General features: G+C 43.7%; 1 protein-coding gene and 1 long non-coding RNA gene across 4 annotated transcripts in view; one reads left to right on the forward strand and one right to left on the reverse strand.

Annotated features, from left to right (window-relative positions):
• LOC133024027 (glutamate receptor ionotropic, kainate 2-like) overlaps window positions 1–909 on the reverse strand; it is a 61,522-nt gene extending 60,613 nt beyond the window's left edge. For 2 of the 3 annotated variants that reach the window (XM_061090974.1, XM_061090973.1), the window contains exon 1: window positions 327–909. In XM_061090974.1, the coding sequence (XP_060946957.1) occupies window positions 327–453 (127 nt within the window). In that variant the 5' untranslated portion in view covers window positions 454–909. The remainder of the gene's footprint in view (window positions 1–326) is intronic. The other variant, XM_061090975.1, reaches the window with a different exon arrangement.
• Window positions 552–7,183, forward strand: LOC133024028 (uncharacterized). The gene is made up of 3 exons (XR_009683099.1): window positions 552–944; window positions 4,981–5,053; window positions 6,309–7,183. It is a non-coding gene; the product is annotated as an uncharacterized LOC133024028 (long non-coding RNA).
• Window positions 7,184–15,760: the final 8,577 nt, after the last annotated feature.

Genomic DNA, 15,760 nt, shown 5'->3' on the forward strand with positions numbered 1-15,760 from the left:
CTCCTTCCGGTCATAGCCACAGTTGATTTTCTTTCCAAAGTTACTGTAACACCGGTTTGAAGGCTTGTGGAAAACCCCATTGCCCCTTCACTGGGTCGTGCGTGTTGCAGAAAACCACACGGAGACATTATGAGATTATTAAGATCCAGGAATATTATTTGTTGCGTGCAGGTTTTACGAACTCTGCCGTCAATTGCAAGACGAGGGATAAGAACGGGACGAAAACAGAGCATCGGTGTCGTTACGCCGTGGATTTCCATACATGCAGGCACCGCGTGATCACACATCGCCACAGCTGAGATCGTGTCATAAACCAAACATCTTACCGAATCTCAAAACGTGTGGCATCCCGCGAGTGTATCCAAGAAGCAGCAGCAGCAGAAGCGGGATCAGCCTGAGGTTGGACCTGAAAACGAGACTGGTTATCATCAGATGATGGGAGGTAATCTTCATGTTGTTGTGGGAAGAAAAAAAAAAGAATGCACAGTGGTTTAAACCCCCCCCCGGTGCGCGGGTTCGATTCCCCCGTAATTCTTCTCCGGTCGCTGGGCAAGGCAGGGTGACGGCGGCCCTGGATGCGCAAGATCACGGCATGGTCACTTGCGCTCTCCCTAAATCCATTAGCAGTCCCGGCATGATCCCTTCCACCGTCTCCTTCTCCTCCTTCACTGCGCCAAGAAACCACGATCCTCCGGGTCGAGGGACGGCGGGACATCCATGTCGAAGAGGTACGGATCCAGTGGGGAGGGGGCTGAGAGAGAGAGAGAGAGAGAGAGAGCCCCAAAGCATGGGCTGTGGGAGAGGAGCTGGAGAGGCTGGGTGAGGAGCCGGAGAGCGCCGAGCAGAGGAGACAGCAGCGATATGCACCCCCCCTATGAGGAGCTCTGGGTTGCCTCCGCTCCCATTATACTGCACTGCTGCACAGGCTCTGACGTCGAGCCAAGGTTAGTGTTGTGAACGCGCACCAGAGAGGGAGAGATGGGGGGGGGGGGGTATGGATAGAAAGAGAGGATGAGGTGGGGGATGAAGAGAGGGATGGATGGATTGAGAGAAAGGTAGAGAAGGGGGAGAAAAAATGGGGAAGGTGAGGGAAAAACTTTATTTCCTAACATATTTTTAGGCTGTTTTTTTTATTATCAGTTTCTTCCATAACACACATGTCATCACGACTCCAGAAACCAAGGCAATCTGCTGTAATGGATATGAAGTTATTTGTTAATTGATCGACTATGACCATCTCGTCAAATGTGATCATCTCATGTGATAAAGGGAAACTTTAAACTCCATTAAAGCTAGTTTTCACTATTCTCTTTTCAGGACCATGGACAGAGACCAGTGGCGGATCTAGGGTTTTTCTACATCAGGGGCAATAAAAGGCACCAATTTTCTTAAATCCTTTTTATATATATTTAGTATTGTTCGTAAGTAACTAGTTTATTTATTTTCTAAAAAGATAGGTCAGGGGCACTTCAGGGACCAATCAGATGTCAGCTGGATCCTCGGCCTCAGAACTTTTGTATCAAGATTTAAACCAATCAGAGGTTTCCGCTCATTGGCCGTTTGTACAGGCATTTCCTGCATTGGACTCATAAGAACACAACTCTGCACCCACGGCATTTGGCAACCACACAAGTGATGTAATCTCACGCCTGCAGGAGATCAATGTTCTCCCGTACACACGAGTAGGACATGTAGGTCCACTTTCTGTTTTTTTGTGCCATTGATAACTTCTCTTCCTGAGATATCAAGCCCCAACCTTTCAACAATTTACACCATCATTCCAGAAATGTGGGAGGAGTGGGATGAAAGGAATTAAAATTGGCAGAACAGCAAATCCGTTAGGCTATATCGACACGACGCTGCTGAAAGGCACGAATATTTAACCTATGCAAATAACTCCACTTTAGACTTGAAAGCCTTCCAGCAACAGACTATTCTCGAGTGAGAGCCGTCCCTCGATGATGTGAAGGTGTGTGTGTGTGGGTGTCATATGCACACAAAGGCTGCACTGCTGGTTACATTTCACAGAGGGGAGACGTGCCACAGCATATCTGTCCAGATTGTCGTGTTCATATCTGATTAGCCGGTTCAAACGAGGGTATATCCTCTATACGGCGCGTGGCACCGAGGAGATGGATATCTGCAGCTCTTGTGTGGGCCCACGTGCTATTGATTTAACACTACATGCACCTTATCAGAGTCCGCCTCCAGTGAGGAGCTCTTCATGGGCCCGTGCGTCAGCTGGAGCTATAGGTGCCGGGCTGTTTAATCCCAACAGGGCTGTGAAAGGAGCCCTTTGATCGGAGCCACCAGCGTCCCAAAGGCTTGGATGAACACTATCACTGTGTGACTCGAGTGTGAATGGATGGCCTGTGTGTGTGTGAGTGTGTGTGTGGTGTAAAAGTAGGGTTGCAAAATTCCGGGAATATTCAAAGTTGGAAACTTTCCATGGGAATTAACGGGAATTAACGGGAATATATGGCAATTAACGGGAATAAACTGGAAATGTGGTGGGTAATTTATACTAACTGTATTTACCTTGTCATATACAGACATAAATATAAACATTTTGTTTTGTCATAGGCTGATTTGAGCCCTGAGGAAACTTTGGGCACTTGACTAAACGCTTCTGCATCGTTGTGTCATTCTTAACATAGGTCTTTGCACAGTATTTGCACATGTACACAGCCTTTCCTTCTACATTGGATGGGGTGAAATGCCTCCACACATGAGATAGTGCACGTGGCATTGTTCTGTAGAATAAGATGAGAAAAAAGTTTGTAAAAAAACACTAATGCAATGCCAGAGATATAAATAGTTAGCCAAACAATTGGAATAGTCTGTAAAAATATTTTACAATTGATGGATAAATGAATGGAAATAGGCTAGATGAACAGATGAACAATCCTCAATCAGCATGCTAATATATTTTCCCCAGTAATATCATCGAAACTTACCTGACTAGTCCTGCACACTACAGCAGGCCTCAATAGCCCTGCTGTAGAGTGAAGGATGCTGGGAGTTATCTGTGCATGTGATGGAAGAATGCTCAGTGGAGGGTTGAAATTCAACGTGCAGTGTGTGCTGCATTCCATCCATCTTTAAAATAGAGTTTTGAATGATGTTTTTATTGCTCAGTGTTTAATTTGCGTATTTATTTTTTTTCAAAATTCCCCAAATTCCCGAGCTAAACTTCCCGTGGAAAGTTTCCGGAAATTTACTGGAAACTTTCTGCCCCTTTGCAACCCTATGTAAAAGTACTGCAATAGTTGGTGAAGGGTATTCAAATTTCAATCGTATCACCTTGTCATCTGTCCAATCCCCGTTACCACAAATAACAAGGCAATACTTTGAATATCATGAAGGCGGCGCTTGTATGCGTTAAAGGGAAAACACGACTTGCAGTTCCATGGGATCAAGCAGGGTGGTGTGAACGTTGACTTTGAGCCGTGTGTCACTTTGCGTGGGTCTGCACACCAGCAACTGTGTGAGAAACACCAAGGAGAACGGCACTCGTCATGCGACCATCTGGACCATTAGCATAATGATGGAGGAATCCAGGGTTTCCGTATCAGCAGAGCCTCACACAGCATGAAAGGAATGCTTATTGAGCTCGGGGAGAAGACACAGCCACTGACTCGCTCCCCCCACCCTCTTGTAGTCACAGCACCCTCTGGCCCCACACTGTGGCATTGCACTAAATGTGAGAAGATTAAGATTAAGATACATTTATTTGTCCCAAACACATGCACAGACATGCACAAGCACACTCATGCAAGGAGGGAAATGTAACCTCTGCTTTTAACCCATCTGGTGCAGGACACACAGAGCAGTGGGCAGCCATGTACGGTTCCCAGGGAGCAGATGTTGGGGGAGTAAGGTGCCTTGCTCAGGGGCACTAGACAGGGTAGGGAGAATCCTCTTGGATTTTTGGACAGATGAATCCAGGTTCGTCTTTTTGTTGTTTCTCCGTGGAGTCGAACCAGAGACGAACCAGAGACCTTTTCTGCCCATAGTCCAAGTTTCTGCCACTAGTCCACCGCCTCTCCATCAGGTTGGTTAGACTCAAGAATTTCATCTGGAATTAAAGGACCAGTGTGAAAGGGATCTACTGGCAGACATTGAATATTAAATATTCCTAGTGATGTTTTCACTAGTGTGTTTCATCTAAATTGCACAAAATGTTGTTTTCTTTCCCCTTTATATTTAAACACTTTATATTTACATCTCTACGGAGGCCACCATGCTTTTGACAGTAGCCCAAACTGGACAAACTAAACACCTTTTGAGTTTTTATGACAACGGAAGGCTACAGGTTCTATTTCCCGTTTAGAAGTGGAGGGTGAGCGGAGGGGGATTCAGCTGCAACATAAAACTTCAACACTGGATGTTTCTAAATCCTACACACTGGACCTTTCAGACACAAATTACCCTCACTTGAATTACTGATATAAGTCTAAATAATATTCTTTGACTGTGTCAGGTGACTGAATATTCTTTCCCCTTCTTTAGTCTGTGTCCGAGCATTGGACCCTCAAAGCATAAGCAGTGTAGATAACGGATGGACCTTTCAAAAGTCATGGAATAACAAACTTTTCACTTTCACGTAAACCAGTTAGAAAAGAGTGGGTGATGACTCCTGCTCCATTAGCTTGTTGTGACTAATGGCACAATGCCCCTGTGTCATTTGGAAGATGTGCTCTGTTTTTTTAAATCCATGATCAAACCATGTTTTTCATTGTTGTTGTTTTTTTGAAGAAGACCCAGAATTAGATGAGTTTATACACACCCACTCACTTGTAACCCGGGGAGGCTTCAACACGAGCTGGCTGGTGTGTTTATTCAGATGCCATTCATGCACTGGGTAATGCAAAGGGGACTTTATGCAAAGGAGAGATAACCACCGCTAAAAGCCTTCTGTCATCCTCTCTCTCTCTTTCTCTCTCTCTGCTTCCCTCCCTCCCTCGCTCTCTTGCACAGGCGGACTGGTGGAAAGATAGCATTGGCACAGGGAAGGAAACCATGGAAACGAGAAGCTGATGCACTTTGAATGGTAAGACCCTGAAAAAGAAGACATTCATTCACTTCACTTGCCCTGTACTAAAGCCTCATCTCCACCGCATTATTCCCAGCGACTCGAGTTTATTCTAACATGGTCGGGTCCGGGAAGCCCACAATGGCCTCACTTCATCTGCCTATTATGTGGGGATGACTGTCGCTGAGGATGTCTTAACACTTTGGCAAGAAGAAGAAGGGCCTCTACAAAAAATCACTCACACACACTTTGTCCTTCGGCGCTCACACATGCAAATCGTACCGCCCGGACCTGGTCCCTTCACCCTGCTACTGTATCACAGGCATCATCCCTGCGAGCGCACGGTGCCAGACACTCGACTCTCTCCAGCCTGCCATCGTTTGCAGTTTTTTGGGCGTTCAGCGTATTTACCTTCCTGGCTCGAGGTCGTGCTTCAGCGATCCCTTTAAACACAAGCGTGCTGAAGTCAGCAGCGGCCTATAGGACTTGAGCGGCGCTGTCAATGAGATCCCTCAGATCTAAGTGGGACTGCATTCTTCAGAGATGACAATTAGTCAAGTGAGACAGTAATTAGGACCTCTCTGCACACTGTCACTTCCCGTTAGTGCTGACGGATGCCCCCCCCCCCCCCCCTCTACCCCCTACCCCCACCTCCAGCAACTGCAGTCAGGCAGGCTTACTTCTGCTGCTGCACCCTGACTTTGAGATGTGACATCTAACTTCGCTCTGCAGCGGCGATACTTTCTGAAAAATGACTAGGGATGTAAGTCAGTGCCGTGATGGTTGAGTGTGGTAACTTCTACAAGATCTGTGGTCATTTATCTATCACTGATCTCCTGGATCCATATTCGGCCCCTGGGTCACTCGGGTCGTCCTCACATTTCTTTTTAGTCCCCAAATCTCGTTTAAACACTAAAACGATGAAACAGTGTCTGGTTCCACATCAGGTACTGCTGCGTTATCAATGATTTAAACTCTAATTTAAAGTCCTACCTTTTTAAAAACCTTGCTATGAATTCAGTCTCGGTTTGTCGTATGATGCTGTCCCTTTGTTATTTTAATATTTTGTGTCTTTTACTGCATTTTTATTAGCCGAGTTTCTCGTACACCTTTGATCTGTATAACATTGACTCTGATTCTACCGATGCATTTTTTATTCTGTTTTATCTGTTCGTGTATTGTTTTTCCTTTGTTACGATTGTAAAGCACTTTGGCTGAACCCCTGTAGCTTTTCAAAAGGTATCTTAACAAATCATCATTAATATCATTGCAGTAATGGACGATTGATCAGGTCACCTGCAGAGCTGGAAGCTGTCAAAGTTGAAAATGCCGTGATCAGTGAGTGACCCACCTCCTCAACTCTGGATACACAGTCATCCACTTCAAACAGTCCAACCAGAAGTGGTTTAAATCTGTGCCAAGTAAACATCGAAGAACAACTGTACACCCATGATGGTCTTTGCTTATTCTGTCTCTGGAGCTAAGCTGGAATGGGTGAACTCCTCAAACTTCCAGCGACGTCAATCCAGCCCATTCCTCTCAGGCCCCACGTAGCACGAGAAAAGGTCTGATCAGGCAAAAGAAGTCCAGCACCTGTGCAACCTTTAAATTGGCTCCTGCTCAGACTTAACTCACACGATGTATCTTAAATTAAATCTCTTTCACTCTCTGGATCCATTATTTTTAATTAGATTTAGTTAAAGATAGCATCACAATTTCAGACAAGAGTGAACAAGGCAGTAAAGCATAATGCTTCCTCGTCCTGGAGGGGCCATAAGCATTCGTAACAAAAGTTCAAAATAAAAGCTGCGCATCCAACGTGTACAAATGAGGATCGTTATAATAACATGCGCCGTGTTTTGAATACTACAGCAAAGGAATCCCCGATATATTCTCAGTGGTACGTACAGAGAGGGGCTTCCAACTTCTCTGCATATGAGTTGCTTCTGTCCGTCCACATACTCACTATGCTCCGAGCAGTCATTCATTAAACATCTTTATTTTATTGCTTTGGATTTTATTTATGGTTGTCAGCATCAATGGTATTATTTATGCGAGAAATACACAGTGAGATGTGGAGGTTCTAATAATAAGCCCTTAAGTGTAATAAAAAACAAATAAGTATAAATAAATTGATGTATTTTTTCCCCTTTTATTCATTTTGAATGAGCAATATGTATTCTTTGTTCTTGTCAGAAGAATAAATGATTTTTTGTGCTCCGTATTTTCAGATCAAATCATTTATATTCACTAACTCACACAGACCCACACGCACGTGCACGTATACACACGAGCGAGGCTGATTGGACGGTGGACGGCTGGAGTTGTTATTAAACAGCACCCAGCGGAGTCTGGTTTGCAGGATAAGGACGTCGTTACAGGGCAGTACTCAGCGTGAATGATGAAGAAACAGCCCCCCTGTGTGTGCATGGATGTGTGTGTGTGTGTGTGTGAGCGTGTGTGTGTGTGTGTGTGTGTGTGTGTGTGTGTGTGTGTGTGTGTGTGTGTGCGTGTGTGTGTGTGTGTGTGTGTGTGTGTGTGTGTGTGTGTGTGTGTGTGTGTGCATGAGAGAGACAGAGCAAGTTTGAAAGAGAGGAGTACAGAATGTGGACAGAAGCATCAGCCTGCCTACATATTCCGGCCCTCACACACAGATCTTGGCACAGCATACTAAAAGTAACTTTCCCCATCGGAATAGTCTGTGTCAGGAACTCGCCTGCAGGGAAAGAGACTGGAGAATGAAAGCTGAACTCACACGGCTTCACAAACTGTTTCAGGAGGAAAAAAGCCTCCAATAAAACTTGGCTCTCAGCAAAAGACGTCTCCGTCTTTGGAGCGAAGGGACGGCCTGTCGGACGAAGACGTGGAAGCGGAGACACATGGGTGATTTGTGAATGCAGGGCGCTGTTAATGGATCGCTGCTCATTAGTGCTTGATCTCATTCTTACCGTTTTTCAAACCGCTGACAGAAGGACAGAGGAGTATTAGGGTCAAGCATAAGAGAAAAGGAGGAGAGGAAGATATTTTCCTCTAGCATTTTGAAAATAGAAGTCAAACTAAATCAGAGGGAGAGTTTTTTTTGTATTTTGTAATTAAAGTCAAAATGTACAAAATAAAGTGGAACCGTTGAGAGTAAAGTTGAAAATAAATTCAAAATGTTGCACGACTGCCAGTTCATCGTTCCAAACTTCTGTGGTTTCTTCTCCTGAACAGACGCAGTTCTTGGCACAGAGACTGAACACTGATCACCACATTGTGTTTGAACTGTTTTATTTCCAATTTCACCAATTTCATCTGCACTCGCCCTTCTTGTAGAAGCAGTCATATTCGTACATTACTAATTTGATATGTTCTTAAAAGTTTGCGCTTGAAATGCTTCAAGTTCATTCTCGATATGCAAACGAAAAATAGAAAATCCTCATTTACTTCGACTTTATTCTCAAAGTTCAAGATTGCAAAAAAAATCAATTCCTGTCCTCAAATATTGTTTTATGCCTGAGCCTATTTCTCTTCATACCTAACAAAGAAAAGACAGGGAAATCCCCCATAAGGTTAAGTGCTTTATCACGTCACTTAGGAAGTGACAGCAAGAAAAGTCAGGACTTGAAGTTCTTGAGTTCACAAAGACCGACACCATTTGGTTGGTGTGGTGGGAATTTTGTATTTAATTCCCTGGTGAGGAAATAAACCATCAGACTGAGTGATCAATTCAATGATCTCAAAGTATTAAATTAAAGGTCAAAAAAACAATTTACAGAGAATGGATTTGAACACAGACTGAGTTTTTTATTTATTTTTTTATTCACAGCTCAAGGTTTCCACGTCACCCTTTGATATCGTGCAGGCAGGATGTATCCAGTGCTCGGACTTTGTCAGGGAAGGGACAAAATGCCCCCCTCTCTCCGAGCGTATATAGACACTAGGCAGAACATCAAATAGTTACAAGGACGTTCAGGCTCAAACTAACTAACATTTCCTGATATCAGGCAGACGCAAACGTTAAGTAGAAATTATAAAATTAGGTTATTCCAGGTCAATCCACTGAACTTTTAGCATAGTTATGTCAGCACAGGAGGATCTTTAACCTTTCAGAAGAGGACAGTTAGATTCAATAATTTCCATGACAGTTGGAATGCCTCAACTTTTCCATTAGAAAACCTGCTTTACATGCAGATACACTCCTGCTGTTTTTCTCTTCTCACCGAGGGGTTAGAGCAGCCAAACCCCCCCTGACACTTCCAGGCTTCCATCTCAGCAACGCAATCCACTGTGTTCCCACAAAGATCCGGGGATCAACTGCCTCAGACGTCCAGGATCAGAAACTCCAAACAGGGATAACACCCTCTCAGCATTCTGTGTTTTCAATCAAGGGTTCAGCTACTGTGACCGGAAAATAAAATGTCCCAGACAGCTATCACGCAGGAGTTGCTGGCAGGCAGAAGCTGGCACGACTAATATGGCTTTTCAAAGTGAAAATAGCCCGGTTTTGTTTTCACCTTCCGCAGAGGTGCAGCCATAACGCCTTTGTCTCGTTTATCTCTGAGGGGTCATGCTCTAATAGCTTTTCAGGCTTGTATTGCTTTGGTACGGGGGATTTAAAGTTGGTGTTTCGATGCCCAGACAGTGTCGTGTAGGAGGCTGAGCGACTCATTTACATGTAACTCAGCATTCATCAGAACCGCGATGAATGTGAGAAATGTGTCTTTCAGATTAAACCGGTATTTGACACATTAGCAGAGTCAAATTTAGGGAGTTATTTAAAATTGGAGGTTCATGGACTCTGATCTTCTGCAGCTCCGGTGTTTTCATGGACTGCCAAGACCGCAGTGGGACCGAAATATACTGGACAAGATAAAGAGAAATGCAGAAAGTGTGACGAATGTGTCTTTAAATGCAAACCCCCGGTTCCATGGGTGCACAGAGCTGTGGTGGATTTAAGGACACGTGAGATGTGTTCAATTCCCAAAAAGTTACACTGGAAAAATTTATTTCAGAGAAAATAACTGTAGTATTTTGCTTTTCTATATATTTTAAGTGCATTTATTAAAAATGATTAACATAAAAGTTACATTTTACAGGATGACTACATTTCAATTGTGAAATGGTCTTAAATGTTAAATTATACGTAAAAAAAATACACATAATGCTGAATGTATGCATTTTTTTTGTAGGAGTTTGTTTTTAAATCTTGTTTATCAATAATTAGGCTTTAATATAATTTGTGAGCACATGTTTGGCAGCTGCCAGACCTTTAACAAATAAAATCAACCATTAAAGAAAAGTTTAATATAATAGGATCCTCATTATAGACATTTTACAGTGTTATTAAAGTTCTTGATGGTCTTGACTGTTTGATAACTTTGAATTATATATAAAAAATACTGTAATGCTTTACTGTAATTTGATGGTAAATGTCTGTTTACAGAGTATAGTTGTTGAAGTTACTGACAGAAACACAGAGTTTGTCTCTTTTGCTCAGAGTTCATCATATAAGAGATAAACTACTACATTAAGTCTCAATATGGAATCTGGACAAATACCCACAGACACTTCTCTGCTTCTCCAACCAACAAGTATAAAGTCTCTACTACTGCTACTCTCTAGTACTTTCTGTTGTTTGTGCTTCTTGTATAGTTTCCAATGGGCAAACACTTGCTAGAGAGGTGCTCAGCATCTATAGAAACCGTGGATGTGGAGCAGCAGAGAGAGAGCATCAGTGAGGAAACATAAAAAGGAGTTTGATCTCATTTATGCTCTCTGTACGTCAGCAGGTGATGAAATGAGGCCGGTTCTCGAGCATGAGCGCGGTCACTTCTCTCCTCTTCATCCTCATCCTCTCCTCATCCTCCTCCTCCATTAATCAACGCCTGTACACGTGAAAATTAGCTTAACCTTTTCTGCTGTGCCGTGCTCTAGTTCCAGTCAAGGACGCTCTGAAAAACCAAGTGCAAGTTATATCTTTGCACGTGTTTTCCTCGGCTATTAACAATGAATGGATGCCCCTCACCCTCCCTTACTGAGGCCGTCTCCCAGAACAATTAGCACGTCCATAAACCCTTCAGTCAAACTCTTGATAGCGGAAAAAATAGGCATTTAGGGACTTATCCTCACCCCCCCGAGGCTGTTATTCCACTGACAACTCTGCAAGAGAAGGTTGGGTAAGAAGTTATGATATAATGCATGTCAAAAAGTAGAGTAAGGAGAGATAGAGCGAAGAGATGGCGAGAGAGAAAATTAAGACACCAAGGGAGGGAATGAAAAGGAGGATGTAGGTAGAGCACGAGTAAAGATGAGAGAGGACGAGGAAAGAAAATGAGCTTGGTTCCCTTTGTGGCACAGTGCTTCACCACTTAATCATCCCCTGCTCTATAAATAGGCCTTCACAGCCATGGAATATTGGGAGATTAATGGGAGAGAATGGAACGCCCATAACGCTCTGAAGCTCCAACACTTCTGTACTAGTGCAGAGTTAATTTTGCTTTCGCCACCACTGTCAGAATTCCCCTTTTTTGGTTTTAATCATAACAAAATAGAGACGAGGGAATGTTTACTGCCTCGCTGTTGTCTCACCAGAGGACGGACATGCACGTTCAAAGCTACATAGCAGCAAATTATAGCCTATAGGAATATCGATGCAGTGCAAGTGTGAGCAAAACACCTTAATGCAAAGCTGAGAAAGTGTTCACCCCCTCATTTTATATTCTGCGCATTCATGAGTTACTTTCAGCTCTTATCACAAGTGTTCATCTCCTGAGGAACCATCCCCCTAAGGCAGGGCTATTCAACAAAAATTTAAAGAGGTCCAGTTAGAGAAAATTTCTTGAAGCAAAGGTCCGGAAGATCATAATGTCTAACTGTTTATTGTGACATATATTTAAGTAGCCTAGTAGTTGTATCAACATCTGCATGTACTCACCACCTGACTGTCAAATCAAATTAATTCAGTACGATTCAAAAACTTTTTGACAATATTTATTGTCACGTAACGTAGAACTGAACATATATGTATGATTGCGGATATGTATTTTGTGTATAAAGTAAGGCTGAATTTCAAAATAAGAGAAAATAAATAAAATGTGAAAATTGTGCAAAATAAATGGCTTAACTTAAGGAAAAGCTATCATTTTAATTTTTCTGTTTCACAACTTGACTCAAAAGTCTCCACCAATTTCACAGATAATAAAACACATCTTAACAATTGAACAGTTTTAGAATCACTTTCTTCCCCTCTTATATCCCACATCCCCACTTTTTCCGTCTGTTTCTCCACTTTCTCCGTCTCACTCCTGTTTCAGCCTGACGTTGTCATACTCATAATTCTAGTCAGAATATTCTAGTCAGAATATGAGTCTGAGACCGCTCCATTGGGCTGTGATTATGGGGCGTGTTTCAACCAAACCAGGAAAAAAAATGCCTCTTCGCTCAATGGGATAGACCTACAACCAATCAGAGCAAAGTAGTATGTGACGCATGTTAAATAAGCGACCATCGGGGCCAGCGGATAAATTAAACTTTTTCCGAATCCCGTAGGAGGACGGCAAAAACATCTTTTCTTTCTACAAATGCCTTGATCGCATTTCTCTGTTCCTCTTTCAGAATTAATGCGCTGTCGATGTCTCCTGAAACAGACTCAATGGCAGCATCTACACATCTCAGCTCTCCAGCGGCAGGCATGTTGTGGAAAACAAAGTCAACCCAAGCGCTCTTTGATGACGAAGTTGATTACGTAACTGCTGATCATCTGTCCATCATCGTATCCAGCCCGCCCTGACAATTGGATTGGTCCGAACAGCTTCTGTTCGGAGATAATTTCTCCCCAACGGAGCGATTCCAGACCGAACTTCCCGACCAAAAATGTTGTGGGCTGGGCTAAGTTTGTCAGGCACCCAGGCTACTGTTTCTCCACTTTCTCCGTCTCACTCCTGTTTCTCCACTTTCTCCGTCTCACTCCTGTTTCTCCACTTTCTCTTTCTCACTCCTGTTTCTCCACTTTCTCCGTCTCACTCCTGTTTCTTCACTTTCTCCGTCTCACTCCTGTTTCTCCACTTTCTCCGTCTCACTCCTGTTTCTCCACTTTCTCTTTCTCACTCCTGTTTCTCCACTTTCTCCGTCTCACTCCTGTTTCTCCACTTTCTCTGTCTCACTCCTGTTTCTCCACTTTCTCCGTCTCACTCCTGTTTCTCCACTTTCTCCGTCTCACTCCTGTTTCTCCACTTTCTCCGTCTCACTCCTGTTTCTCCACTTTCTCTTTCTCACTCCTGTTTCTCCACTTTCTCCGTCTCACTCCTGTTTCTCCACTTTCTCCGTCTCACTCCTGTTTCTCCACTTTCTCCGTCTCACTCCTGTTTCTCCACTTTCTCCGTCTCACTCCTGTTTCTCCACTTTCTCCGTCTCACTCCTGTTTCTCCACTTTCTCCGTCTCACTCCTGTTTCTCCACTTTCTCCGTCTCACTCCTGTTTCTCCACTTTCTCCGTCTCACTCCTGTTTCTCCACTTTCTCTTTCTCACTCCTGTTTCTCCACTTTCTCCGTCTCACTCCTTTTTCTCCACTTTCTCCGTCTCACTCCTGTTTCTCCACTTTCTCCGTCTCACTCCTTTTTCTCCACTTTCTCCGTCTCACTCCTGTTTCTCCACTTTCTCTTTCTCACTCCTGTTTCTCCACTTTCTCCGTCTCACTCCTTTTTCTCCACTTTCTCCGTCTCACTCCTGTTTCTCCACTTTCTCTTTCTCACTCCTGTTTCTCCACTTTCTCCGTCTCACTCCTGTTTCTCCACTTTCTCCGTCTCACTCCTGTTTCTCCACTTTCTCTTTCTCACTCCTGTTTCTCCACTTTCTCCGTCTCACTCCTTTTTCTCCACTTTCTCCGTCTCACTCCTGTTTATCCACTTTCTCCGTCTCAATCGTGTTTCTCCACCTTTGCCGTCTCACTCCTGTTTCTCCACTTTCTCTTTCTCACTCCTGTTTCTCCACTTTCTCCGGCTCAGTCGTCTGTACCTCTCCGTTGGTTTTCTCTACCTGTATCGCTATCTTTCTTTTCCTTTCTACCGTCTTTTCATGTGTAACTTGCCTCTAACTCCCTCCATTCTGCACTGTAGAGTCACAATGTTAAATGCCTGGAATGCATAGACTTGATTGGCTGAGTAGTATCACGTGGGATGGCTTAACTCGCATGCAATTGGTCTGTGCGTTTCCTCATCCGCTAAACCCCACTGCGCTGGTTACAAATAGAAGAGCCCCGTCAGGTTTTAAATCATAACCTTCTGTTTTGGCTCTAGGTCCGGGTCCGTATGGGACCCGGCTTCTGGGTCTGGACGCGGACCGCGGTCCCCCTGTTAGTGACCCCTGCCCTAAGGAATGGGGATGAGGATTGAACCCCGACCTTCTAGTTAGTTGATGACCTCTCACCACAGACGAGGACATGGAACATGTGCTGATAATACAGATGATTAATGTTTCTGCTGAACATGCAGGCACGTGCACAGATAGACCAGTGGTGCTCAAGCACCAGCCCTTTTGCCCTGGATGAGAAAAGTGCCCCTTCTGCTGAATCGCAATTTTTTCTTCATTCATCAATATTTAAGAATAAAAATTACTCTCTCTGTCATCAATTCCCCCAAATGAGTTTTGATATCTGACGGGGCATTTATTTGAGTTCTTATGAGAATTTCCCCCCGACATGCTCCGCGGTGCTCACAAGCCCCTGCTGGCCCCTCCCTCCTCCTCCTCCTCCTCCTCCTACTCCTCATGCAGCTGAGGGCTAAACGGCTGCAGCCACTTCTCCTCTGACCTGCAGTATCAGACAAACAGGTGATGACGGTGTTTGTGCAATCCCCCAACGTTGTTTGGTGATAAATTAACCACAACATCAGCGCAATTGGTCCGAAGTTTCCTAAGAAATTAAACAAACAAAAAACTCACGAAATGAGGTCAAAGCCTTGTCCAGCTGTTTACTGACGTTTGTCATGTTTAATGAAGAGAGAGGGAGAGAGACACAGGCAGACAGACAGACAGGCAGGTAGACAGACAGACAGACAGACAGACAGACAGACAGACAGACAGACAGACAGACAGACAGACAGACAGACAGACAGACAGACAGACAGACAGACAGACAGACAGACAGACAGACAGACAGACAGACAGACAGACAGACAGACAGACAGACAGACAGACAGACAGGAAGATCATTTAAAGGCAGTTTTACTGTTCTAGAAATTAGACAAGTTCAATAGTTTTGTTTCATTTAAAATCGTAATTATTGAAATGAAAGGTAGGTCTTCAGTTGAGCTACATGCTAGTGTAATGCTGCTTATGCTTCAACTCTGTCAGAAAACAGTACAAAAAATGTGTGTACTGTTTTGTCTGCTTTATAGACATTATGTAAGTCACTCTTGATTATTATGCACAACATTGATTTATCTCATTTACAAAATTTGCAGCATAATGCCAAGAAAAGAGAAAGCAGAAGGACAGGGAACTGCAGGAAGCAGCTCAGGGTAGCAGCTCTCTTTTATCTTGGATCAGGCCATCAACTCGTAAAAAAATGAGGGAGAATCAGTAACCCTACCTGGTCCAGAGGAGCCAACCCTAACATATTATTCGGTTATACAATATGGCCTTGTTTTGTCTGTTTTTGCCTGTTATTCATTTATTTATTCAATTTGATAATATGAGTTAGTTTCTTAACAAAAATAAATAAATAAGTTGAAAATATCCTACCATGTT

This window comes from Limanda limanda, chromosome 18 (assembly GCF_963576545.1).
Source record: "Limanda limanda chromosome 18, fLimLim1.1, whole genome shotgun sequence".
NCBI lineage: Eukaryota > Metazoa > Chordata > Actinopteri > Pleuronectiformes > Pleuronectidae > Limanda > Limanda limanda.